The 26,321-nt window shown below is 54.2% G+C and overlaps 2 protein-coding genes across 4 annotated transcripts in view; one reads left to right on the forward strand and one right to left on the reverse strand.

The window, feature by feature from the left end:
* Positions 1-9: 9 nt before the first annotated feature.
* On the reverse strand, positions 10-11,761 carry CTSZ (cathepsin Z). Of its 3 annotated transcripts, XM_023231855.1 has the most exons (8): positions 11,450-11,761; positions 10,792-10,955; positions 5,939-6,118; positions 4,919-4,969; positions 2,435-2,585; positions 1,479-1,641; positions 776-908; positions 462-602 (listed from the first exon to the last, which is right to left on the reverse strand). In XM_023231855.1, the coding sequence occupies exons 1-7, from the start codon at positions 11,590-11,592 to the stop codon at positions 822-824; spliced, it is 939 nt and encodes a 312-aa protein (XP_023087623.1). In that variant the 5' UTR covers positions 11,593-11,761; the 3' UTR covers positions 462-602; positions 776-821. The 3 variants fall into 3 exon arrangements, with proteins under 3 accessions (XP_023087622.1, XP_023087624.1, XP_023087623.1); XM_023231854.1 differs by lacking the exon at positions 776-908 and having other exon boundaries at positions 10-602; XM_023231856.1 differs by lacking the exons at positions 776-908; positions 4,919-4,969 and having other exon boundaries at positions 10-602.
* A 12,099-nt stretch (positions 11,762-23,860) lies between these two features.
* The window catches only part of TUBB1 (tubulin beta 1 class VI), a 7,232-nt gene continuing 4,771 nt past the window's right edge, over positions 23,861-26,321 (forward strand). The window contains exon 1 of the mRNA XM_023231963.2: positions 23,861-24,134. Coding sequence (XP_023087731.1) covers positions 24,078-24,134 — 57 coding nt within the window. The 5' untranslated portion in view covers positions 23,861-24,077. The remainder of the gene's footprint in view (positions 24,135-26,321) is intronic.

The raw sequence follows: 26,321 nt of genomic DNA on the forward strand, positions 1-26,321 counted from the left end.
CAGCCTCAGTCTTGTGTGGAGCCAGATACTTTATTCATCACTTGGGCGATTTGAAACTGCCATCTCCCTCCCTCCCTCCCTCCCTCCCCAGCCCTTGATTTCCAAAGTGACATAAGAAGCGGTGATGCGTCTGAACTGTTTCCCCTCTCACATGCCGTATGATTGCCCACAGTGGCCAAATACAAAAGATCAAGCCCGCTACGGAAGAAAACTGAGGTCCCATGGTTTGCTGGGTCACAAATCACTTCTTCACCAGGTGGCTGACTGCAGTCATTGTGAGGCAGAGCCCTCCTGTGTCCTGTGCAAGTGTTTTAAGTCATCCCATTTTCAACCCTCAGGAACACTCTCAGCCAGTACTACGTTGTCCTTGCCGTCCAGTATTGATAGCCAGCCCCGTTCCCACCAGCCAGCCTGGCACACACAACCATAGGATCCCCTCTGATCATGGCTCACCAGGCCTTTTCTTAAATGGCTCTTCTAGTGACATAGCCTTAAACGATGGGGTCCCCAAACGTACAGCGCTCCTCGATGGCAAGGTTGTATCTGGCGCCCTTCCCATCCTTATAGGTGCTGGTCACGATCCTCAGCCAGCCTCTCTCGCCCTGTGAGAAGTGCGATCGCGCGTCAGCCCATCTGCAGCCGTCCCCAGCTCCCTCTGCTGCTCTCAGCACCCTGCCCCCTGCTTTCTGCCTCCATCCCTCAGGCCAGCCTTGGGGGATCCAGACAACCCACTCAGCTGCCCCTCAGCTTTCTCATGACCCCTGTTCTGAAATACCTTTTGTGAAATATTTCACTTGGTTAACGTTTAACATGAGGGCCCTCTATGCCAAAAGTGAATTCATGTAACAAAACATGTGGACTCTAGGCCGGCGACGACTCCACCTACTGCTACCCCCATTAGTAGTCACCTAGGAAAAAATACATTTCATCACCTGCACGTGAACTGCCTTTCCCCCATTTCGTAATAATGAATTTCTGTGTCTTAAATTATTAATGGCTAAGACTAGGCCTGGCAGTTGATTTATCTCTCCTGGACTTTTGGCCCAACTCGAGTATTTTTGAAAAACCTACACAGTATTTTAGGGGAGCCCAGAAACCGTGATAGGAAAAAGAATGAGCTGGTTGTAAAGGAAGAAGCTGGCAGAGCTCCTCTCCAGCAGTGCTCACAGGGACTTCCCCAGGGCACCAGGCACCATCTGGAGACAGTTTTGGTCACACTGGGATTGCGGGGAGTCACCTAGTGGGTGGAGGGGTCAGGGATGCTGCCGAACACCCAAAGTGCACAGGATGGCGGCAGCCGTGCACGACAGAAGGGTCTGGCCCCAAAAGCCACTGGCGAGATGGCTGAGACAGCTGGAGCAAGGAACCCTCCGTCAAGGCCCCAGTTTTTAGCTAAAAGTCAACAGAACCATTCAAGCGAGAGGATTACCAGGACGCTTTTTTCTGGGAATGACCTTAAGAAAATGCAAACCTCTTACCCATGGTTCACCCCATGAATTCCGGACAATCCAGTACTCAGTCCCATCGCTGATGCCCCACCCAGCCACGGAAATGACATGGTTTATGTAGGTGACATCCTGGTATTCGGCATAGATGCCTCCGGTGTAGTTAGTCAGTCTTTCTGTTGCCATTATTCCACAGCTGAGAGCAAGCAGTTAAGGAATTACCACTTTAAATTGAGAGAATTTACCATCATTAGAAATAATCTGATACGGCCGGGCACAGGGGCTCACACCTGTAATCCCAGCAATTTGGGAGGCTGAGGCAGGTGGATCGCTTGAGTCCAGGAGTTCAAGACCAGCCTGGGCAAGATGGCAAAACCCCCCCACCTCTACAAAAAATACAAAAATTAGCTAGGTGTGGTGGTGTGCGCCAGTAGTCCCAGCTATTTGGTGGAGGGGGCTGAGGCAGGAGGATCGCTTGAGCCCAGACGGTCAAGGCTACAGTGAGCCAAGATCACACCACTGCACTCCAGCCTGGGTGACAGAGTGAGAGTTTGTTTAAAAAAATAATAAAAATAAAAAAACAAATTCTGATATGACGAAAAAGTTATGTAAACCCAACTCAGATAATGTATATCCGACGGTTCTGGATAAACTTCTGTTACCCACATAGTGTCTTCCCTGCTGAAAGTGCCACCAACACACTGCCCTCAGTACAGCTTGGGGGAGCGCCTCACCCGCATTCCGCACAGCCGTCCACAGGGCAGACTTGCTATCAGCTCAGCTTTACCTCTGAGAAAACTGAAGCTCTTAGAGGGGAAATGATGTGGCTGTCTCAAGCCTACTGAATACAACCGGCCAGAAGGAGAGTGGGAAGGACGGAGACGTGCACCTGCATGAGCCACGCTGGCGCTGTCACCCACGGATCTCTCCTCACCCGCGGGACTGCTCCTCACCCGCAAACCTCTCCTCACCTGCGGACCTCTCCTCACCTGATGGGACCATTTGCATAGATTTCTGCCATCATCTTCTCCCTCCCAGAGAGGGAGCCGTAGTCTCCCACTCTCCAGAGGGTGTAGTTCCGGATGGCGTGGCAGTCTTTGAATTCATTGCATGTCCCACATTGGTTAAACTTGTCACACTCTGGGGGAGAGCAAGAAAAGTCAGCATGAGGCCGTCTCCTCATTAACCCACTGACAAGCCCGCCCAGCGCACTCTCCGCTCTCCTCACGCAGCCTACCACTCAGCAGCTAAGAACAGAAATCATCTTGCCATTGGGTGCTGCTTTAATGACGCTCTTCTTTCAGCTGCCAGGGAGTTATGAAAAGCCCTTCCCCAGGCCTTGGCAGAGAATGAAAGAGACAGACATTAATTAGCACATAGTAGGCACCCAGGAGTTCGCCTTTTTCTGTCTAATGGCTGGAGAAGAAGGACCTTTCCACAATACTTTCTGGCTGAAAACGGAGCATAATCAAATGATTAGCACTTAATAAAATGTCTCTATTGCTGGCTGGTAAATAAATAGGCCAATGCGTTGAGTAACAATAGAAAAGCATTTTCTTCTGTGCCCATGCTGAGGATACCGAAAAAAAAAAAAAAAAAATTCTGGTTATTTCGACTTAAGAGGTTATCAAGAATTAGGCTTAAAAAATAAAATAAAATAAAATAAAGAGGGCCAGGCACCTGCAATCCCAGTACTTTGGGAGGCCGAGGTGGGTGGATCACCTGAGGTCAGGAGTTCGAGGCCAGCCTGGCCAACATGGTGAAACCCTGTCTCTTCTAAAAGTACAAAAATTAGCCGGCCGTGGTGGTGGTGCATGACTGTCATCCCAGCTACTCGGGAGGCTGAGGCAGGAGAATTGCTTGAACCCAGGAGGTGGAGGTTGCAGTGAGCCTGGATTGCGCCACTACACTCCAGCCTGGGTGACAAGAGCGAGACTCTGTCTCTAAAAAAAAAAAAGGAAAGGAAGAGGACAGGGGTGGTGGCTGACACCTGTAATCCCAGCACTTTGGGTGGCCAAGGCAGGAGGATGGCTTGAGGCCAGGAGTCTGAGACCAGCCTGGACAACAGAGCGAGACCCCATCTCTACAGAAAAAAAATGTTTAATTAATTAAAAAAAAAAAAGAAGAAAATAAAAAGTACAGCTCTTGGTTTTGCAAGCTCAGAGTCGCTGTGTTCCCACTTTTCACTCTATCCACACAGCGGCCGTTGGCCTGCCATTGGCTGCTTTGGTGTGACCTGTCATAGTTACCCGTCTGTCCGATTCTTCCCCCAGGAACATGAGCCCCTTGAGGCTCAGACACTGGTTCAATTTGTTCCTTGCACACCAAGGGCCCAGTGCCCAGTACTACAGGAAAATGGTGGATTTGTGGCCACATTTTGCTAACACTACAAAGACAAGACTATTTATCGCAATCAGTTTTTTTTTTTTTTTTTTTTTTTGAGACTGAGTCTCACTCTGTCACTCAGGCTGGAGTTCAGTGGTATGATCCTGGCTTACTACAACCTCCACCTCCTGGGTTCAAGTGATTGAATAATCCCAGTAGCTGGGATTACAGGCACACGCCACCACACTCGGCTAATTTTTGTATTTTTAGTAGGGACAGGGTTTCACCATGTTGGCCAGGCTGGTCTTGAACTCCTGGTCTCAAGTGATCTGCCCACCTCCGCCTCCCAAAGCTCTGGGATTACAGGTGTGAGCCACCGCGGTCACCAGTCACACAATCAGGTTTCTGATGAGCTCCATCTGCTCCTGTCAGGCTGGGTGGGGTGGAGGGGCCTGGCCTCTGCTGGGCGAGAGCAGTTGGGGGTGGAGTGGGGTGGGCGTGGCCCTGGAGACCACCTGATACCCGCTTCCTGCTTCCAGAGCTGTCTGACCGCCCTTCCCTCTGTGCCTTCATCTTTTCACCTTCTCAAAGGACTCAGTCCAGGTGAATTCTTTCTGGCTGAACAATAAGGCCTGAGAGGCAAGGCAAGGGAGCCCCGTTGGCAGAGGGTGGTGCCCAGAGGACCTTGTGCCACTTCAGAGTGCACAGGGCACTGGGGCCAGCCTATATAGCCTGGGGCAGGGGGGAAACAGCAAAGCAAGCAGCAGCCGGTGGGCTTTCCCAGCTCTCTGCCCTGACTGTGAGGGAGATCTGAGTCAGGTGGCTTAAAACTACCAATTATGGCCGGGCGCGGTGGCTCAGGCCTGTAATCCCAGCACTTTGGGAGGCCGAGGTGGGTGGATCACCTGAGGTCGGGAGTTTGAGACCAGCCTGACCAACATGGAGAAACCCCGTCTCTACTAAAAAATACAAAATTAGCCAGGTGTGGTGGCGCATGCCTGTAATCCCAGGTACTCGGGAGGCTGAGGCAGGAGAATCGCTCAAACCTGGGAGATGCAGGTTGCAGTGAGCAGAGGTCGTGCCATTACACTCCAGCCTGGGCAACAAGAGCGAAACTCCATCTCAAAAAACAAACGAACAAAACTTACCAATTACAGGATTAGGATCTGGACTTTCCTTCTGTTTCCAATGGGAGCAGCCTGAAAGGAATGCCAGCTACAGGGATTCCAGGCTAGCTTGGGTCTGCTCATCCACACAGCACCCCCTTGGCCGCAGACACACCTGAATGTGGGGGACCTGGGCCCTGGGTCACCAGCACAGGAACCAAGCCAATGCTTCCAGCTTGGGGCAGCATCTCCCCACCTGCCCTCCACCAAAGCTCCTGGAAAATGAACTGTCCCTCCACAAGGCCCCCTACACCTCTCCCCTACAAAGGCCCAAAAGCCACCAACATGCCAGCATGTCAGAACCCAAACACCACATCCAGGCCCAGCCAAAGGGGCACAGGAGCAAGACACTTCCACAAGGCTGCAGACATGGGGACAGGAATTTTTTTTTGAGACGTACTCGTGCTCTGTCACCCAGGCTAGAGTGCAGTGGCACGATCTTGGCTTACTGCAACCTCTGCCTCCCGGGTCAAGCGATGCTCCTGCCTCAGCTGCCTGAGTAGCTGGGATTACAGGCGTGCACCACCACACCCGGCTAATTTTTGTGTTTTTAGTAGGGACAGGATTTCACCGTGTTGGCCAGGCCAGGCTGGTCTAGAACTTCTGACCTCAAGTGACCTGCCTGTCTTGGCTTCCCAAAGTGCTGAGATTACAGGCGTGAGCCACCGCGCATGGCCAAGGATGCTCTTCAGCCCACTCCTGCACCAGGCTTTTGTGCTGACCTTCTCAGCAGGGACTACGGGTTCCAGTTTTCTGGTCCCCAGCCCAAGCACGTGCACGGTAGCAGAGGGGCTTCTGCAGGGAGAGGCTGGAGCAGGTGCTGTGAACACTGCCCCTCACGGTCAAGCGCCCCTGGGGGCTGCAACTTCTGCCCTCCCGCAGCTCCCCAGCCACCAGCCAATGTGAGGGGCATGGGATTGGGCTGGGCCCTCAGCCACGGGTACCCGTGGAAGATGGCGTAGAGGGTGGGAGGGTGGAGTAGGGGCGTGGGCAGCAGCCTACCCTGGTCCTTGGCCTGGTAGTTGTTGCAGGTCTCGTCGGGGATGCCGTGCCGGTGGGCGTAGTCCCACACGGGCAGGTCATTGCCCCCTTCACAGGAGCCGGCGTTACCACAGTCGATGACGTGCTGCACAGACAGGAGGGTGGAGGGCCACGCTCCCTTCCTCTTGATGTTGATCCGATCTGCAACAGTCAGCACCTGCCAGTCAGCACTCACCCGCCCTCCACCCACTTCCCCAAATGGGCCTGACTGCCTGGGGTGGGATGCAGGCTCTGCCCAGCCTGGCCTGCCTTGGGCTCTGCCCAGCTGCCTGTGTCTCCCTCTCCCTGCTGACCTCTTCATGGAGGTCTCTGCTCAGACATCGCTCTGCAGAGAGGCCTTCCCTGGCCTTCTTTGGGCACCGTCCTGTCTGCCACACCTCCTACTACAAATGCCATGACAGCAGGGCCAGGGCCAGGCAGTCACCAGCCTCTGGCCCTGCAGACACCAGAGAAGTGCCTGCTGAATGTAGGGCTGAATGGACAGAGACTCTGCCACCCGTGCCAAGTGGGCCGCGCCCCAAAGCCAACCAGGAGAAACCGTCCCTGCCCTCGTGGGCAGGGGGCCAAAGTGTCAGCTCTGTAAACGAGTATAGCCCAGGGAGCTGCATGAGCCCCAGTGAGGGACCAGATGCAGTACCAAGGGCTGGGGAAGGCCAGCAGGGACCCAGCTCCGAAGGCACAGGGGGGCTGCAGAGGGCTCCCAGTGGCTGGCTGACCATGCCCTCACTGCCCAGGTACCTGGGCTCTAACTCCCAAGGTGCAGCCAAGGACAGGTGAGGTTGCTCACCAAGGGACCTGCTTCCCTTCTCATGCACAGATGCAATAAAACAGATCCTACAAGGAAACCCAGGCCCTCATTCAAGCTCATCTCACTCTCTGCCCTCCCAGGACAATGACTTCACAGCCACACACCCCTGCCCTTGCCTCAGGCCTCATCTCCTGACCCTACCTCCAAGTCAGAACCCTTCTGGCAGCCTCACCTGTCCCTCCCCCAGCGCACAGTGCGCAGGGGGCTCCTCTGCCCATTGGCAGCCCCCTCTGGGCCTGCACATCCCCTCCACCTCCTGTCACCTTCCAGACGTTCCCACACTGCCCCACAGTCTGCTCTTCCACCAGCCTCCTCCCGGTCACCCAGCCAGGGGCCTTCTGAACCGGCTCTGCTCTGGTGACTTTGCTTCACACATCACTGAGAAGTCCCAAAGCAGACCTCCATCCTGCCGCCACCCAGCCTGCCCATGCTCTGCACCCCAAACGCTCTTCCTGGAGCAGCCAGTGGCTGGTTTGTCCCCTCCCACCCGACCGAGCCACCCTAGGTTCCATCCTGTTTCCTCCCAAGGACTTGGCTCCCTCCAGCTCTTCTCCTCCCCTCTCTCTTGTCAGCCACGCCCCCTCTAAGCGGATCTGCACACCTCAGACTTGCCTTTCTCACACCACCAGCGTGAGTCCCCCTCCCGCCCACTGTCATGGTTTTCTGCTTTACTCAATGGTTTGAGACAGTGCCCCGACCTCTACTGCCCCGCTCCTCTTCAGTCCTTTCTCTCTTGCTAATGGCCACTTCTCCGTCATCCGAGCCGACCACTCTCCGGCAACAGTCAGCACAGTGGTCGCTCCATCCTTCTGGAAGTACCTCCTGCCTGGGCTTCTGGGGTTCCACTTGGCAGTGCAGGGTATCCCATGGCCTGCCTGGAGCCCTTCCCTTCTCTGCCCAACCCAACCTGGCGACAGCAGGCCTGGCCCAGAGGCAGAGCTCGGATGGATGAGCAGTTTCGGTTCTGGCCCCTCTGTCTACGCCTGCCTGAAGCATCTGGACCCGGCCTAACCAGCTCACTGAGGTGTGCACAAGCTTTTCCCATGGCCAGACTCAGTCCTTCATCCCACCGGCCCCATGCGGCAATGGGCTTATTACTCACACCCAACTGTGGGCTAACGCAAGTGTCCTGAATACGTTGAACGCAGACCAGGCCGAGCTAGGGTGTGCAGGAAGTTGGGTGTGTCAAACGCATTTTCCACTTACGGCGTTTTCAACTTACGATGGGGTTGTCGGGACATGACCTCACTGTTAAGTCAAGGAGCATCTGTAACCATGCAAAGCATACAGTGCCATGAAGAAAAATAAAACGGGGAGATAATTCAGGGAGTGGGGTGTCACATGCATAGGGTGGCTGAGGAAGATCCCGCTGAGGTGACATCCATAGGAGGGAGGGAGGGAGCCACAGGACCTCAGGGAGAGAGGAGGTGCCTGGCGGGAGAAGCTATCACCCCGCTCCACCCTCAGTAGGAGCAGGGGAGCAAGAGGGGTCCTGGGAGGGAGCCTGATGGCGAAGGCTCTTGAAGACCAGAGGGTTCTGTCTTTCATCTGAGTGCAATCCTGAGAGGGTTTCAAGCCAAAGAACATGATCTGATGGGTTTTCACAGGCTCACTGTGGCCATAGGGGCAGAGGCCAGGAGACCAGTGAGGGCAGTCGGCAGCGGGGCGGTGTGGCTTACACCTGGAGGAGGCGGTGGGCGGTGCGTGATTTCTGCATCTGCTTCAAAGGTAGAACCGACAAGACTTGTGGGTGGATTGTATGAGGGACAGAAACCAGAGGAGTCATGTACCAGTCCAGGCTTTTGCCTGCATAGCCGGAAGGACAGCCAGGGAGGACTGGGGAAGAAATAGGCTCTCGGGTCACAGCGGTGGAAGGAGCCATCCAGACCTCAAGGTCTGAGGCTGGAGGCGTCAGGTGCCTGGGCCAGCGGGCAAGTGGGCAGGCAGATGAAAAAGTGAGTTCAGGTGAAGAGTTGATCCTAGGGTAGCTGACACTCAGAACTCTGAGGAGACAGCTGGGGAGAGGGGAAGGATGGGCCAGGGAGGTGCAGGCAGGGAGTGTGGTGCAGGAGAGGGAAGCATCTTGGGGAGACGTGATCAGGAGAATGCTTCACAGTGGGCCCCAGGTAGCTGTGGCAAGAACAGTGCTGGTGGAGTGGCAGAGGTGGGGCTGAGGCTGGAGTGGGTTCAAGGGCAGAGAAGAGGAAGTGGAGACACTCCAGATACTTCCCCAGGGAGCCAGCAATCGGGGCGGGGCGGGACCGGGGGCTTTGTGTTCCTTTGTTCCAGGTGGGAGAGCTTCCCGTAGTGGGAAGGGACGGGCTCAGTGAGGGGCCAAGCCATTTGATCCTGGGGGAGAGGAGGGAAGACAAATGGAGGACCTGCCGCCTTGGCTGGCAGATGGCCAGGGCCCCGTGGAAGTCCCCTTCTGGTGGCTTCTATTCCTCAGTGAAAGAGGACGCAAGGTCTGGGTGCACTGAGAAGGAGGTTTCAGGAGAAAGTGGGGTGAAGCAGTCATCCACCGTCCACCCAGAGAGAGTCCCCTGGGGAAACGCAGCAGGGCTGACCCCAGCCAGGGTCCCGCACCCATCTGAAAGCCATCTCCTTCCTACCCGCAGTCCTTCGCAGACACACATCTTGTCACCTGACTCCCTCTCAAAGAGTTCAAGGCTTCCCACAGGCACCTGGTGACCTTTCTATCCTCCCCTCACCCTCACCCCACCCTCAAAGCCTCTTTCACTTCCTCAGCAGGTGCCAGGACTGGGCACTTCCCGTGGACTCTGCCCAGTCCTCTGCCTCTAGCCCCACCCACACCCTGCAGCCTGCCCGAGGTCTCCCAGACCTTCCAGCTCCATCCACATCAAAGGCGACTTTGAGCGGTCAGAAGTGTGCTCCAGCCCCCGGGGGAGGTGCCACAGATGCCACAGCTTCAGTTCGCTGGCTCCGGGGTCCAGACCCTACCCCCAGAGCGAGAACCCCTCATTCACAAGACAGAGCCCATCAGACATCCTGGCACAAAGCCCAGGCTTCCGGGCTCAAATCTCAGCCGTCACTCACACGACGCTCAAGCCTCCCAATCTCTCTGCAAAAAGTCTGTTTCCTCATCTGCAAACTGAAAGCAATCATGGCATGGAGGAGGCGTCAGTGAGATGGAGCACACACGCGCGTGTCCCCCAGCCTCGGCCCACAGCGGCAGCCACACTGGAGTCCATCCTTTTCACATGGGTGTACAGCAGGCCTGGCCCATGAGGACCAAGGCCAGGGAGGAAGCAGCAGCACTACAGCGCTCATGGCCCAAACTCCCAGCCCATGCAAGTCCCCTCTCCAGGGGAAATCCAGGCTCCTGGACCCTGTGCTGTGACTGGAGAGGGGATAGCAGAGTCCCTCCCAAATGCTGTGGGGTGGGCCTGGGGCTGGTTTGCAGCTGTCTCTTCTTCCGCCTTCTCTCCCAAAGCAGGGCGCAGCAGCCTCGTTGATAGGGTGGGCCTCAGCTTCCCCTTCCTCTTTGCTGAGAGCCTTCCTACCCCACTGCAGTCAAAAGCCTAAGATAGAAACCCACCAGGCTGGGGGTAGTGACCAGGTTAGGCCATGGGCTGTAGCCAACAAGCCTCACTCAATATTCCAAGCCCAGGACAGGCTTTCATCTGTGCTGAGTAGTAGTTTACTTCTGTGTCCTCAAATACAGCCTGGGGACTCGGATTTTGCATTTCTGTTTCTATCCCAATGGCTGAGGTCACAAGCTTTGGGGGAAGAGAGGGCACCTGGCAGCCACTTGTCACTGGGCTTCAGTCCTAGTCCTGCCTATCGCCCAAAGGCCCCAGAATGACCCAGCTTGGGTCGTCTCAGCAGAGGGCAAAGGCCTGCGCCCCTCGGCCTTAGCACCCCAGCTCAGGCTGACCTGGCCTTGAATCACAGGCCCCTGGAATCGCGGGCTGAGCTGCCTGGGCTGATAAAGAGGCAGCCGGGATGGGCTTTCCTGGCTCACAGTCAAAGGGCGGCCACTCACCCGCCATAGCGCTGGTACTGGCGTGAGCCCAGCAGGAGCCGCAGTATTGGGGGATGTGCTGGTTCCGGGTGATGCTGGCATAGTTGACACCATTCACGTTGCGCCAGTCCCAGCTCTTGGGCAGATCCGCTGGGGACAGGTACTCATGAGGCCGGGGGTATGTGCTGAGAAGAGACCATTCCTACCCAGATCAGTGCTGGGGCCCCGGGGGGCCATGAGCCCAGGAAGCCCTGGGTAGGGCCCTCCCGCCCCTCCCAACACCTGAGGGCATGGAAGTGAGGCCACAGTCAGCAGAGGTGAGCCAGGTGTGGGCCCACCGCACACTAGGAGGCCCCAGCGCTCTCAGAATGTGAAGGAGGCAGGGCACCCCCGAAAGGAGGGAACCGGGGTGCTCCCCCAGCCATGCCACGCCATGAGGGCTACCCTCAGAGGCCGAGGAGGTGGGGCTGGCCTGACTTTCTGGCCAGGTGGGGCTTGTCCAACCCCACAAACATCAGGGCTCACCCTGGATGTGGAAGAGAAGGAGCGACCCCCAAATGAAGCGACTGGATCTGACCTTCCAAGGCCTGGTGGCGAGGCCCCCAGGAGGCAGAGCGCGCACCTGGCCCGGGAGATGGGCCTCCCGTCCTCCCAGGGCTGCCTCCCCGCCGGCGCCCACCTGCGCCCCAGCGGAGCCAACCGGTCCCCCCGCAGAGGCCGGTAGCAGGTCTGTCCCGGGCGGAAGTAGAGGCCGCCCTGCGCCGCGCCTGTCAGCAGCACGAGCAGCAGCAGCGGCCGCCACCCCGGCCCGCGCCTCGCCATGGTCCCGCGCCGGCTCCTGGGTCCTGCTCCAGATCCGCTCCGAGTCCCAGATCCCTCGCTGGCTCCCGCTCTGGATCCCGCCCCGACCTCGGCCCCGGCCCCGCACCCGGCCGACCCCGCACTTTGGGCCCCTGCCCCGCCCGGCCCTTAAGGCTGCGGCGGCCGGGCCGGGACACTCCCCCGGGGCGGGGCTGTCCCATCGCGGCTCCTGCCCCGCCCGGTGACCCCGGCCCGCCCCGCCCGGCGTCGCGCCCCGCTCCCTCCCTGGCTCCGGGGTGCCTGAACTCGCGGGCCAGGCGCGAGGTCACCGGGCAGACCCCAGGCCGGACCCCGCCGCCGGCCGCCGCGGGCTAGTGACCGCCCTGAGCGCGGGACTGTCCAACTGGACCTCTTTGCCGGGGTTCCTGGCTTCGGGGTGGGGGGCCGCAGGCTCATGGGCCCCCTTGACCCTGCGTTCCTGAGGCCCTGAGCCCTGGAGAGAGGCCCCAGCCTCACATCTGGGCTCAGGCCTCCCCTTGGAAGGGACCCAGGGATGCGGCCACAGCCGCCACAGAAGGGTGCCAGCGCCTGGCTTTCTAAACCCCTCTTCCCAAAGGCCCAGGCCCTTTCGGAGGGACGGTTCCCTTTAGCAGAGAAAGAAGGAGGGATCTTTCTAGAAGATGCCCCAAAGGAAAATTCCACTTGGGCGCATGCATCAGGAGTTCTACAATGTGACTTGCAAAGATGTCTGAAAGGGTTTTCTGCTAACAAAACTCTTCTTAGTCAAATGAGGAACCAAAAGCAGAAGTAGCCCCCCAGGACGTGGTTTTGTAACTAGAGGAGGGCTTCTCACTCCCTGCGGCCCCTCTGAGTGCTTGTAACGGCCTTCGGGCCTACACCATGGCCTCCTTCTCTGGTAAGAACAGGGCCCAGCATTCTGGACTTGGGCCTGACAGGCCCTTGCTGGGGGCCCTTGGCACAGGGCCCTCAGATGAGCTTGCCCAACTCTCTTCATACTCAGTGGCACTCATCACATTCCGAGGGCAAGGGGAAGTCACAGCAGCTGCCTCCTGACTTCTAGCAGCTTCCATGACCATTCCCGGAAGCCCTGAGGTGGCCATGAAATCCCCGTATGACTGAGCAGAGAGCAAGGCTGGAGAGCTGCTTCGTCAGCCCAGAAGTTTCGGTCCTTGTTCCCCAAAAAGTGGTCAGTGAGGCAAAGTGTGGACCCGGGGCTCTATCTACTGATGTGTCTCTTGTTTGTTTGGCAAGTTGCTCGTGGAAACCATTAGTGTCCATCAGTCATCAGAAGGCGGGGTGGGGTGGCCATCCTGAGAGAAGCCCCCCAAGGTTGAGCTGGCGGTGGGGGTGGAAGCCAGGCCTCCCAGCCTCTGGGCATAAAAGGAGCGGAAAGAGAATTGCCAATAGGGAGCTTTCTTCCGCTCGTGCCAACTCTCTGGCCCCCCTGACTACAGGAGCTGGGTCCTTGTGAGGAAGAAATCCAGACACAGCTGCCCCTGCTGGGTCATCAGGTGGCATCTACCAAAGCGGCCGGTTTTTGGCCTCTTCTAAAGAAAAAGCTAAGAACTCACAAAATTTTGCGGTAAGAGACATTGTGCCCCCACCCTCCAAGGACCCATAGACTGTTACCATCCAGGTGCTATGATGTCCAACAGCACATTCTACAGCCTGAGAAACAAGCCTGGAGATGGGAGGGCCCCTTGTGCTTGGCCTCTGGTGCCTGAGCTGTGATGTCCTGGACCCTCATCCCTGGATCTGGGTGAAAAGGGACCCAAGGTGTAAGCTTCTCTTTCCTGTAGCATGGGGAGAGCTGGGGTGCTTTGAAGATGCTCCGAGACTCTCCAAGCAGGTCCAGTGCATGTAGAAGGTATCAAGACAGGCAGGTCCAGCAAGGCAGGCACACGGACCCCTGCAGTCACATGGGGCCCCAAGTCCTGAAGTGTAATGCAGAGCTGAACAAGGGCCTCTCCAGGTTCACTGTGCCCTGGGTCCCACAAGTTATGTAGCTGGCTCTGATGACAGCAGCCGCACCTGCTCCATCACAAGTCCTGTACATCACCCGCTTTCAGCCCAGAGCCTCTGGCAAATCAAACTCACAAACAAGGGTTAGGAGGAGGGATGAGACGGTCAGGGAGGGAATAAACAGTCACAGTTCTGCTCCCGAATATGCTGGCACAAGGCTTAGTTTATCTGGGGAGTTCCGAAGAGGAGACTCTCCGGATTTACCCTATTGAAAGTTGGTTAAAGGGAAGGATATTTTTAGGCTGGTAACAAAGAGGACGTCCAAAGTTGACAAGTTGTGGCCCTGGGGTTTCCCTAACATAGAAGCAATTCAAGATCAGAATCTGATGGAAGAACAGGGCAGGAAGAGAGGGAGGGAGTCCATCCATTTGAAATCATCACCTCACCTGCCCTTCCCTTCCCTTCCCTTCCCTTCCCTTCCCTTTTTCTTTTTGTTACAGTCTCGCTCTGTTGCCTGGGTGAGTGCAATGGAGCAATCTCGGCTCACTGCCACCTCCACCTCCTGGGTTCACGTGATTCTCCTGCCTCAGCCTCCCGAGTAGCTGGGATTACAGGTGCTCACCACCACACCTGGCTAGCTTTTTGTATTTTTAGTACAGACGGGGTTTCACTATGTTGACCAGACTGGTCTTGAGCTCCTGACCTCGAGATCCTCCCGCCTCGGCCTCCCAAAGTGCTGGGATTACAGGTGTGAGCCACCGCGCCTGGCCTAAAATCATTTTCAACCCAAGAAGGAAGGCAGGGGCCTGATCAGACTTACCTCTTCAGCGCCTTCTGATGGGTCCAACACCGCAAACCAAGCAGAGACAAGGCTCCTCGTCTCTGAACCCGGCCCTGGTGGAGTGGATGAATGTATGGCTGCCACACCGCTCCGAGACGCTGGCGGGCTGTGTCATGTTGGGGGTTACTAAAGTTGTGCAGCAGAGGATCCTAAATAGGTTTTTTTTTTTTTTTTTTTTTTTTTTTGGTTTTGGGGTTTTTGTTGTTTTTGTTTTTCCCTTAACTTGATGCAAGATCTTAAACATGTTCCTTGTGGGGGCGGGGCTGGCAATGGCCACAAACCCACCCAAACTCAAATTCCAGTGCTGCTATTAGTGAAGGATGTTTAGCCGGAGGAGTTCTCTGAAGGGCACGCAGATAAAGCTGGGAGGTGTCTGGGACTGGAAAAAGAGGAGGAGCACATTGGGAACCTGATAGACAGGCCACCCCAGCCGTTTCTTGCTAGGGACTGCTTGCTGGGGGTTGACTTTAGCCCCAGAGCTGGGTCTCTCTCTCTTCAAAGCAGACTCACCTGCAGAGCAGTTTGGGGACTCTTGGAAACTGGAAAGGTGTGTTTCCTCCTGAGCTGGCTGCAGGTGCCTGCAAGGTGGTTTTGTGGATACTGACTCATCTCATCCGGGCCAGGATCCGAGGAGGCTTGGGGCAGGGCACTTGGACCTTCCTACCTCTGAGGCCCTACTTGCCTAAGCATTGCTTCTAGCAGCCCTTTATAAGCAGTTGTGTGCCAGCACCTTCCAGCTTGGGGGCAGAATTGAGTAGGTATTTAGAGCGAGGCGTCTTCCCTGAAACCACTTTGCCTGGAAAGCTGGCACCTGCCCTGGGTTTTCCTCCCTGGAGGTAACGGAGTCATTCCTGCTCCCAGTGGTGCTTGAGGGCAGAGGGCTGAGCCAATGACATTCTAGAGGACTCTGCAGCCCCATTTGATCCTTTGCACAATGCTGTGGGTGGGGGTGGGGGTAGGGAGGCAGATGCTATTACTTCATTCTACTGGTGAAAAGACTGAGCCTCTGGAGCTGTCAGGAAACCTGTGCTCAGCATGAGGCTCCTGGGTGGTGGGTTCGAATCCAGTCCCTTTTTTTTTTTAACCCCATGAATTCTCCTGGAAAACACATGATCCAAGGCCACAGACACAAAAGCCTATTTATTTCTAAAAATAAGGCTGATTTTTCTCCTCATTATGATAAAGATCAGCACTCAGTTAGGCCAGGGCTGGCCCACCTTCCCTACCTGGCGGAGGAGAACACAGATGAGTTTTAACTGACTGTGGAATGGCCCCGAAATCCTTTTTCTCTTTCTCCCTCTGTGCCATATTGTCTGGCTCCCACCCCGGCAAGCTGCAGACATTTCCTATTATTCCACATTCCTGAGTTTAGCCACATCCTGGATACCAGCATTTGTTTGGGTGGATGCCGACAATGCTCGCTAGGCTAGGCTGGTTTTGCAGGGCACAACGGTTCCCTCACCAGCTACAGGAGTTCCTCTTGATCCACTTGGTCAACGGGTCAGAGGCACTCGCTAACAGCCAGATATCTCTGCAGTGAGGGTCTTCAGATAGGGTGGGTCAGGTTTGCAATCCACCATGCCACTGTCTCCAGGCACCACCATGCATCACATCCTGGCCTGGTTGTGTTATGGGAAAGGGGATCCCAAGCCAGACCCCAAGAGAAGGTTCTTGGACCTCATGCAAGAAGGAATTCGGGGGAAGTCCATAAAGTGAAAGCAAGTTTATTAAGAAAGCAAAGGAAGAAAAGAATGGCTGCTCCACAGGCGGAGCAGCAGCATGGGAAGCTCAGCTATTTATACTTACTGTTACTTCTGGATTATACACTAAACAAGGGGTGGATTATTCATGAGTTTTTCGGAAAGGGGTGGGCAGTTCCAGGAACTGAGGGTTCCTCCCCTCTTTAGACCATACAGGGTAACTTCCTGACGCTGCCATGGCATCTGTATACTGTCATGGTGCTGGTAGGAGTTTCTCTTAGCATGCTAATGCATTATAATTAGCATATCATGAGCAGTGAGGACTAACCAGAGGCCACTTTCATCGCCATCTTGGATTTGGTGGGTTTGGGCTGGCTTCTTTATCACATCCTTTTATCAGCAAGGTCTTTTTTTTTTTTTTTTTTGGTCTTGTTTTGTTTTTTTGAGACAGAGTTTCGCTCTTGTTACCCAGGCTGGAGGGCAATGGCACAATCTTGGCTCACTGCAACTTCTGCCTCCTGGGGTCAAGTGATTCTCCTGCCTTAGCCTCCCGAGTAGCTGGGATTGATTACAGGCGCCTGCCACCATGCGTGGCTAATTTTTTGGCTTTTTTTTTTTTAGTAGAGATGGGGTTTCACTATGTTGGCCAGGCTGGTCTCGAACTCCTGACCTCAGGTGTTCCACCCGCCTCACCCTCCCAAAGTGCTGGGATTACAGGCCTGAGCCACGGCACCCAGACTTTCAGCAAGGTCCTGGTGACCTGTACCTTGTGCCGACCTCCTATCTCATCCTGTGATGTAGAATGCCTAACCTCCAGGGAATGCAGTCCAGTAGGTCTCAGCCTTATTTTACCCGGTCTGTATTCAAGATGGAGTCGCTGTGGTTCAAACGCCTCTGACAGTTGCACAGTGACTGGTGGCGCACACTTGCTTAGGTGTGGATGTGGCTCCTTGGGCTGACATGATGAGGGCAGCCTCATCAGCATCACCTTTGGGGCACACCCTGTGCAGCACAGCATGTAACAGATACAGCCCACCCATGAACTCACCAGGAAGTCTTTCAAAGGGGCACTCAATGACTATTTACCCGATTGAATGTGTTTGCCCTCTAAAGTTAGGCTGTCAGCAAATATTTGTTGAGCACCTAGTATGTGCAGGCTTCTGTTTTCTTCCCCGGGGATTCGCCAGTGAACAAAGTCCCTGTCTGCAAGGACTTGTGTGTTCTGCATAAGGGAATATGTGGAAAAGTAAAATGCTCAGGAGGTAGGAAGTGCTTGGAAACAGTTAAAATGGGGAACAGGAGAGACTGGGGGCGGTCTCTGGAGAAGTCTGGTCTGGGACCATTCTTTTAGGTATCCAGTGAGTTGGGATTGAATAATGAGACAGCCATGGAAGGTGCTGGAAGGAGACTCAGCAGAAGGAAGCCTGTCTGCAGAGGCCTGAGAATGTGAGTGCATTGGGTAAGTGTGTGATGCACTGGGGAGAGCCCGTGGGGAGGCCATGGACAGGTGGGCTCAGCCTCCAAGCTGCAGGGACCATGCGGGCGCTCAGGCCAGCTTCACACGGCCAGCCCACCTCTCCCCTTCCCTCCCGCTTCTGCCATCTGACAGAGGCTCTGCTGGCTTCCTTCACCCCCCACCTAATTTCCCTGCCTAGCGGGTTTCCCATCCCTGTCACGTGGGGCGTGTGCATTTTGGAAGATGTGAAGGCACATATCAACCTTCCTTTTGTAAGAGGTTTGGGTTTTCTCCCGGTTGCCACTGGCTTTCCAGGAGGGCAGTGGCTGAGAGCTGATTTCTGTTTGTAAGATCCTTCTGGTGGCTGTGGGAGGATGCTGTGAGTGGAGACAGTTGTGGGACAGGAAGGGGCCCCGGAGGGGAGAGCCACAGGTGATGGATGAGGAATGCTGCTGGAGAGAAGGGGAGAGTAGCTGCATCAGGACATCCACCTGGGAGCAGGGCTTGCAGGAAGCAGTGACAGAGTGAGGAGCAGGGGACGTGAGTACCCCGGGCGCCTGGAGCCTGCCTCTTGACCCCTTGAATTGTACCCCTGGATGTAGGTGTCTGAAGACCTGCAATCCATTTCTGGTTCTGCCACATTATCCTGAGACTTGAACATGTCAGTTCCTCTCTGAGCCTTAGTTTCTTCTTCTACAATGTGTTGAGAACCATCACTCAGCTCGAAGGTGGTGGCGTCACGCAGGCTAAACGAGGGAGCACGTGGGAGACGGCGGCGGCAGAGAAACTGGTCAAGACCGGCAGAGTGGGAGGCTAGTGCTGCTTTCACCCTCTAAGTCCCTGGAGGGCAGGGCCCATATTTTCTACTTTTCTGAGGTCCCTCAAAACTCATACATCAGAGATTTCCTGGACAAACATTGGGCTTGAAGAAGTATATATTTTTGTTCGATTTCAGCTCCAGGTGCTGACCCATTTTATGCTTATCTCTGTTCATGCCACAGAACATCGTCTATCACTAGCTGCAACTTCGGGAGATGGGAAAGATGTAAGTGAGAAGGTTCGTGTGTCCATCTCTTCGATCTCTGTAGCAGTTCAGGGGAAGTGATGGTGGTGTGTCTGTGCGTGTGTGCGCGCGCGTGTGTGTTTGCAGTTCAGGGGAAGTGATGGTGGGGTGTGTGTGTGCACACGTGTATGTTTTCTCGTGTAAATCAGAGCTGCCGCAGCCTGCATGCTGTTCACCAGTGCACCCAGAGAGACAGCAAGGTGTATCCACCCTCTGGGCTTGGAGGCTGGACAGGCGTGAGGAGCAGCCAGGGTCTGCTTGGTACAGGAACCATGAGCATCTCAGCTGTGGGGGAAGAAGGTTAACACTCCTGGCTCAGTGAACACCAGCAATGTCCTCCTAGTCCCTCTCCTCTTGTAGTTAGTTATTCATCCTCCTAGAACTTTCTTTTCCAGTAAGAGAACACACACCGAGGCAGGGTACAAGAAAGTGGAGCTTAGTTCCTCTGGCGGCCTGCCCACACCCGCTGAGTCACTCATAATGGCCCCTCAGATGTCATTTTCTTGCTAAGACATTTGGAATAATTTCTGGTTCTAAATCACACGCAAACAGTATAATTCAACAATCTTCTCTGAGTTATTCAAGAAACTTCAATGCACTCAGAAGTGGAAGATCGGGGCGGATGAAATCAATGAATTCTCTGAGTGCTCTGTTTTTCTCTGAACTCGACTTCATTTGCCAAATGGAGGGTGGGGGCAGCTCCGTCTGACCCCTGGGGGATAACTCCTGGGGGAAGTCTGGAAGCAGCCGATTCAGGGTTTCTGGGTGACACTGGTTTTTCTTATCTTCCTGGTTCTATTCCTGTAATAGACCCAAGTGTCATGCAGGAAAAGGCTTGCTGCCATGGAACCTTCTGTGGACTGCTGTGATGGGCCACTGGAAGGCAGGGTTTCAAGCTCAGGGCTGGGCTGGTCCCGGTTGGGAATCTCAAGTGTTGTGGGCCATGGGCGTCCTCGCCACATTTGCTGGGAGGAAGCTGCTGGCCTCCGCCCTCTGGGGCAATGCTTGCTGATCTCACCTCAATGCAGTCACTGCTAACCTGCCTTGGTCACAGCCCTTTGTAGGGGGACAGAAAGCAACTTTGTCACTCATCACAGTGGCCACTGTTAGTCACCTGCTGCAGTTCAGGACCGGGGGCGGTCACCTTCACCTGGCAAAACAGGCCTTGGGGTCGTGCTGGCATCTCCAGGGGCACTGTTCGCCTATGTCCTGCACAGGGCCCGCTTCTACCAGTCCAAGGGCAAGGCAGACTGTATTCCCCACCTCATTGCTGGCACTAAGTTGGCACTCAGAGGAGAGCTGTTTCCTCTGGGGAGCAGGTACCTTCAGAAACAAGGACAAGAGAGTTGAGACGGGATGCACGGCTTTCTAGATCTGCCGCCTTTCCTGCCACTCTGTTCTGCCCAGGCATTTTCAACTGAGACAGGCCCCGATGCCCATGGCCATGTCAGGTCTGCCGCACGGTAGGTGCTCCGTCTGTAGGTGTGGAATGCAGGGGCCTGTCTGCACCGAGAGCCGCATCTCCCCCTCCCACCCTGTGAAGCCCACTTGAAAACCACCAGCAGCTACATGTTCGGGGTCAGCCCTGGCAGGCCCGTTCCTCACACCGACTTGTGACGCAGGAACTTTCATTTCATTTTTCACGTGAAAAAATTCAGGTTTAGGGCGAAGACGAGCCCCTGGGTGGTGGAGCTGCCACTCCGCCCCTTAGCCTCTCACAGCCCAGCGTCCAAAGCTCAGCGCTCGCCTGGCCTGAATAAACATGGCCGGCGATACAGGAATCAAAGCAAACAGGGCTTCTCTCTCTTTCCTCCTTTTTGCCAGCTGCCCCATTAACAGAAAAACCTTTTAAGCGCCCACCTGGAAACCTGGCTTTTTCCCCTCCCTCAGCAAACTGAGATGGCCAAGAGGAATGTGCTGCAGTGCGGAGGGTGGGCGGAGGACCCCAGCTCACATGGCATCCTGCTCACATGGCAAAGATCCTGCTCACATGGCAAAGAATGAACACAGGCAGGTCAGAAATGCCCCTTGGGCCCAGTCCCGTGGTCCCTGCAGCGAGGCGGTTTGTGGCCAACAGGGGCTCCTTTCAGGAGCTGGGCCACAGAAGGCCGCGGCTGCCCACCGGTCACACCTTCCCATAATAGCTCACCGCGGTTATTCCATCTAGTCTGTCCCCAAACATCCAGGTTTCTTGGAGCAGTGTATACCTTCAGCCTAGACCACCTCTTACAGAATGGAGGAAAAAGGTGACCCCACCTAGAGAAGGACACGCTCGTGAATAAACACATCACTGGCTTTAAGAACACAGCCCGCTCTGAGCATCCCTGCTCAAACTTGCCCAGCTGTCGACGTGCCCTTAACAAACATTTACTGAGGCCCTGCCATGGATCAGGCACTTTGGGGACTCAAAGATGAAATGACACGGACAGCTCCCAGGCTGGCGGGAGATAAGGCATGTGTGTAAGTAATTAACAAACAGGGCTGTGTGTGGCACTGCAGGTTCAAGTGCTCTGGTCCCCAGGAGGGGGTATCTCCGGCGAAGGAACTGCCTGTGGGAAGATCATGGAGCTGTCTTTGATCTTTGGCGGAGTCTGATAGGCAGGGCCCGAGTCGGGAGGGAGGCTGGGCAGAGCTGGCGGGGACAGAGAGAAGGGGGAAAAGAGGTCGAGGCATGCCGGGAGAGAGGCTGGAAGTGAGGCAAGATGGGCTAACGTTTATGGAAACAGAATGGTCTGTTCTGAATTTTAAAATAGTCTGTGTTAATTTCTGAAAAATACTGCTGAGGACCTATGAATATCCTCCTCTTGAATTTGCACATTCTTCTCTTTACCTTTGGGCAGGGAGGAGGGCTGACTGGACCGGAAGCATCTGTGAGTCATGTGACATTCAGGTCTGAGCACAAAAAAGTTCCACACTTAAGAGAAACATTGCAAGGGTTCTAATCTTGTGCTAACTTTGAAGATTCAGCAATTGTTACCACTTTGCCCCTTTACTTAACTGCTGTCTCTCTGTTGATCACATTATTGTGGTTGTGGAACTGGTTCAGAGTAAGCTGCCAGCATCACAACGACCTTGAAGTACAGTGCTTCATAATATGGGATCTCCTGGAAACAAGGACATCCACTTAGAACCACCGTGCCATGATCAAAGTCAAGAAATGGAACACTGATACAATACTATTGTCCAGTATACACAGTTCTTATTTGAATTTTGACAATTATCCTCACACCATCCTCTATAGGAGCCCTCTTACCCGGTCCTGGATCCAGCCCAGGATCACGGGGTGCACCGTCAGTACTCAAGGGCAGCCTGGGATCTACACACTAGACAGAGGTGAGAAGCAGTCCCAGTCCGGGCACTCTTAGGACAGAGTGCTCTCTTCTTCCCCACCTGTAGGTTTTTCTTCTGGTTTATCGCTCAGGCCCTTTGGCTGTGTGTTTGAGCTCCTTTGCAAGTAAGCAGAAGCGATTTCCCCCAGACACTCCAACACTAGCAACTTTCCTGATTGTGTTCCTGACCTCACATCCTGGGCCCCACCAGGCCTGTAGAGGGAACACAAGGTTTAGGAGTCAAACCTGGGCTTGGGGTACAGGAAGCACAGGCTCCTCATGGATCAGGCTGGGCTCCAATGCTCCAACCAAGGTCACGGGTCTGGCGAGAGGCAGGGGAGGGAAGGACCTCCAGGCTTCTGGCTCTGAGTTCAGCAGTCTTGCCTTGAGTCCCTGTCCTGAGAGATGGTGTCCTTGAGCTGCTCCAGAGCTAGGAGTGCTCTCTTCCTAAGTAAGCCAGAGTTCCAAGAGTGCAGGATCTGGCCGCATCTACCTCCTTCATTCCCTTGTCCGCAGCACCCAAGGTGAGCCCAGCGTATGAGAGGTCCCCTTCCATAGCCATTCAAGGAATGGGGGCAACCTCAGGGTGCCTGGCAGATGCTAAAGAGGCCTCGAGAGGCAGGTGCTCACTGGGTGGTGGCTGTCCACATCCTCAGGGCTTCAGGAGACCTTGCCCTGTACCTGCCCACCTGCACCTTGAGAGTTCAACAGGCACAAGGCAGTGCCTACCAGCTCTCCCCTTCTGAGTCAGTCTCTCACGCCTTCTCGGGGAGTCCATTCCCCATCTTCTTTGGAAGTGTCCACCTTCTCTCCCCCAGGTGGTGGGGAACTGCCATCCTCCTGGGCAAGGATATGGAGCTGGTGTTTGGCCTGGATGCTCTTGCCTGGTTGGAGGTAATAAAGCCTAGGGCTGGCTTTCGACGTTGATAGAAGCTTGGTGGCAGGGGATGTACTGAGGACCAGGAGACAGAAGAGCTGCTTTCAAGTTGCTGAGTACCCAGCCTGCTGCCACTTAAGTACTGCGTGTGAGGGAATGCAATTTTTTTTTTTTTTTTTTTTTGACAGAGTGTTGCTCTGTTGCGCAGCCTGGAGTGCAGTGGCATGATCGTGGCTCACTACAACCTCTGCCTCTCAGGTTCAAGCAATTCTCCTGCTGCAGTCTCCTGAGTAGTTGTGACTACATGTGTGCGCCACCATACCTGGCTAATGTTTGTATTTTTAGTAGAGATGGGGTTTCGCCATGTTGGCCAGGCTGGTCTTGAACTCCTGACTTCCGGTGATCTGCCCATCTTGGCCTCCCAAAGTGCTGGGATTACAGGAGTGAGCCACCACGCCCAACTCTAAGGGAATGCAATTGGGAGTCCATTTTGCTCTTGGAGAATTCAGGGTCTGGTAAAGGGACCCTATGGCAAATAGTAAGACCCCAGACATCATGACAGGAGAGACGGAACGACAGAGCGGGAGCTGGGAAGGCGCAGCCCAGCCCTGGCATGGACAGGGCAGGGGTCCAAGAGGCCTGCAGGACACTGCAGAGTAACTTGCAGACAGGGTGGGAAAGGGCATGTGGGGGAGGGGCGGGCAGACAGTGCCTGATGCAGGCAATCCTGGGACCTGTGAGGCCTAGCTGTGAAGTCTCCCGCTGCGTCGGGGCACGGGGCTTCTGGGGACCAAAGTCTTGAAAAGGGGCCGGGAAGTTGGACAGGGAAAGCCCTTGGAGGTGGTCTGGTTACCAGGGTGAGCTAGGAACCAGAGTCATCACACCACGGGCATCAGGGCCAGCATGGGCACCTAGAAGCCTGCAAACAGTGCCAGCCTCCAGGCACTGAGGCGGCCTTTAATCTTGCACTCACTCTCTAGGAAATGATGGGGCAGTATTCTGTGTTGAGAGAGGAAAAACACCGCCTTCCAAAAGCATGACAGGCAGAAAGCAGAGAAGGGCCAGGACTGGCTGAGGGCGGGGAACTGGGCCTCTGGGGTGGACACACTCTTGGTCACATTGCGAGGGTAGCTTAGTTGGCCAGTCCCACCACTGCAGTGACCACAGTTGTGTTGGGCTCACACCAGTGAACCGAGGCTCTGGATTCTGAGAGTCTGAGGATTCCGTGAAGATCTCAGACTTGGGCTCAGAGCAAGGATGCGTGAAATTGTCCATATTCAGATTGGCCAGTGTGGCAACCAGATCGGAGCCAAGGTAAGTAACGTCTGGTTACTAATCCTAGCTTTGCCACAGTCCATAGAGGCGGACAACCAAGAAGATACCCTAAGTTAGCAGGGAAGACAATGAGTCGAGCAGATTTCAGGTACTTGCTAAGTATCAGACAATGCCTCTGGGCTTTAAAAAAATTCTTCAAAAAAAATTTCACACGGGAAAAGAAAGAAACAATCTTTAAAGAGCTACAAGACACATGAAGGGCTTACAGTGTTAATTTAGTTAATGTTAGTTGTATCCATAGACACCTAGGTACAACACATGCCAACCGTTACATTATATAATACGCTTATCATCTTTTTCTTTGCCCACTCTGTTGCCCAGGCTGGAGTAGAGTGGCAGAATCATGGCTCACCACAGCCTCAACCTCCTGGGCTCAAGCTATTCTCCTGCCTCAGCCTCCTGAGTAGCTGAGATTATAGGCATGCACCACTATGCCTGGCTAATTTTTTAATTTTTTTTGAGAGACAGGGATCTCACTTTGTTGCCCAGGCTGGTCTTGAACTCATGGGCTCAAGTGATCCTCCCGCCTCCGACTTCCAAAGTGGTGGGGTGACAGGTGTAAGCCACCGCGTGTGGCACTTTTATCATCTTTTATTTTTTTGAGATGGAGTTTTGCTCTTGTTGCCCAGGCTGGAATGCAATGGCGTGATCTCGGCTCACTGCAACCTCCACCTCCTGGGTTCAAGTGATTCTCCTGCCTCAGCCTCCCCAGTAGCTGGAATTACAGGCATGCGCCACCATGTCTGGCTAATATTGTATTTTTAGTAGAGATGGGGTTTCATCATGTTGGACAGGCTGGTCTCGAACTCCTGACCTCAGGTGATGTGCCCGCCTTAGCCTCCCGAAGTGCTGGGATTATAGGCATGAGCCACTGTACCTGGCCTACTTTTATCATCTTAACAATGAACTTCTCATATCTAGAAACAGTAATTTGTCTCAAAACAGCTTTTTGAAGTTTTTTTAGAAACTTTCTATACCCTGTCACTATGGTGGTCTTTTCCCTCCCCTCTCATGTTTATTATAACCCTTAAAAAAATCAATTACTGTTTTATTACTATGCACTTGAAAATGTAAGAGATAGACCTAAAATAAAGTTTTTGTGTACAGTAACATCATTAATTAAAATACACTGCCTGGAATATAAATGAGTTTTTCTCTCCCTTGCCCCCCTGCTTAAAATTTTCTACCAAGTATGTAACTTACTTGGCCAACCCCAAGAACACAGATGCCCGAGCCCAGGATCTCCAATCTTGATTTTAAGATGGCCAACTGCACTGAGAAAATTTACCGTGTTCTCTTTGCTATTGTGAAGTTACTTTTACTAATATGAGATGCATTAAAAGTAAGGTTTTAAAACACCTACATGCATCATCCATCAATGACACTTGGGTTGTTTCTGCCTTTTGGCTATTGTGAGTAACACTGCTAGGGAACAAATAAGGCTGTTAAGTGCAGGTGTTTTAAATCCGGGGCAAAGAAGTCACCATTCCTCCATGCCTCAGGGGTAAGACATTCATAACTAACACACAGAGAAGTGGGAGGCAGGAGCCCTGCTGCTGTGAAGCTGGAAGATAACACAGAAAGGGGCCCTCGAGAGACTGTTGGGTTCAGATAGGGTCTTAGCTCTCACTCTAGAATTGTATTGTCTAGCATTGAGAGTCCTGGCTGACTCATCATTTAGAGCCATAAGAACTTTAAGACACATTTAATTTGGGGTATCTTAGAACTTGAATTTCTTTATTCTTCCACTCCCTGAACAGTGCTGGCAGTTTACCACGAACTAGTGCCTTGTTATTGAGACCATGGCCAGAGCAGCACTGTCATTTACAAGATACGGTTGGAGTTTTAAACGTACCCTTGGGGAATTTTAATATATGTGAATACATTTTCATTGCATTTTAATATGTGCTTTTCAGGGTGATCAGAAGGAGTCTTCCCAGTAACTGTTTCCATATTAAGAGTTCGGCACATATCTATATTAATAAGTACCATGTATGTGATTGGAAGTGCTGTATGTTTCAAATAGTTACTAGAGGACAACAATGCGTAATTTTGAGTTATGTGTACACCTGATCATCAAAAATGCACATTACTGGCCGGGCACAGTGGCTCATGCCTGTAATCCTAGCACTTTGGGAGGCAGAGGCAGGTGGATCACCTGAGGTC

Source organism: Piliocolobus tephrosceles, chromosome 20, assembly GCF_002776525.5.
Source record: "Piliocolobus tephrosceles isolate RC106 chromosome 20, ASM277652v3, whole genome shotgun sequence".
In the NCBI taxonomy this organism is placed as follows: Eukaryota; Metazoa; Chordata; class Mammalia; order Primates; family Cercopithecidae; genus Piliocolobus; species Piliocolobus tephrosceles.

Excerpts from the sequence above, each read along its gene's own strand:
- CTSZ (XM_023231854.1), bottom strand. The coding sequence starts at position 11,592 with ATGGCGAGGCGCGGGCCGGGGTGGCGGCCGCTGCTGCTGCTCGTGCTG. Across the intron at positions 4,970-5,938 it reads CTACCAGGCCAAGGACCAGG|GCTGCTCCCATTGGAAACAG; the intron begins GTAGGCTGCTGC and ends CATTCCTTTCAG. Across the intron at positions 1,642-2,434 it reads TATGCAAATGGTCCCATCAG|CTGTGGAATAATGGCAACAG; the intron begins GTGAGGAGAGGT and ends GCTTGCTCTCAG.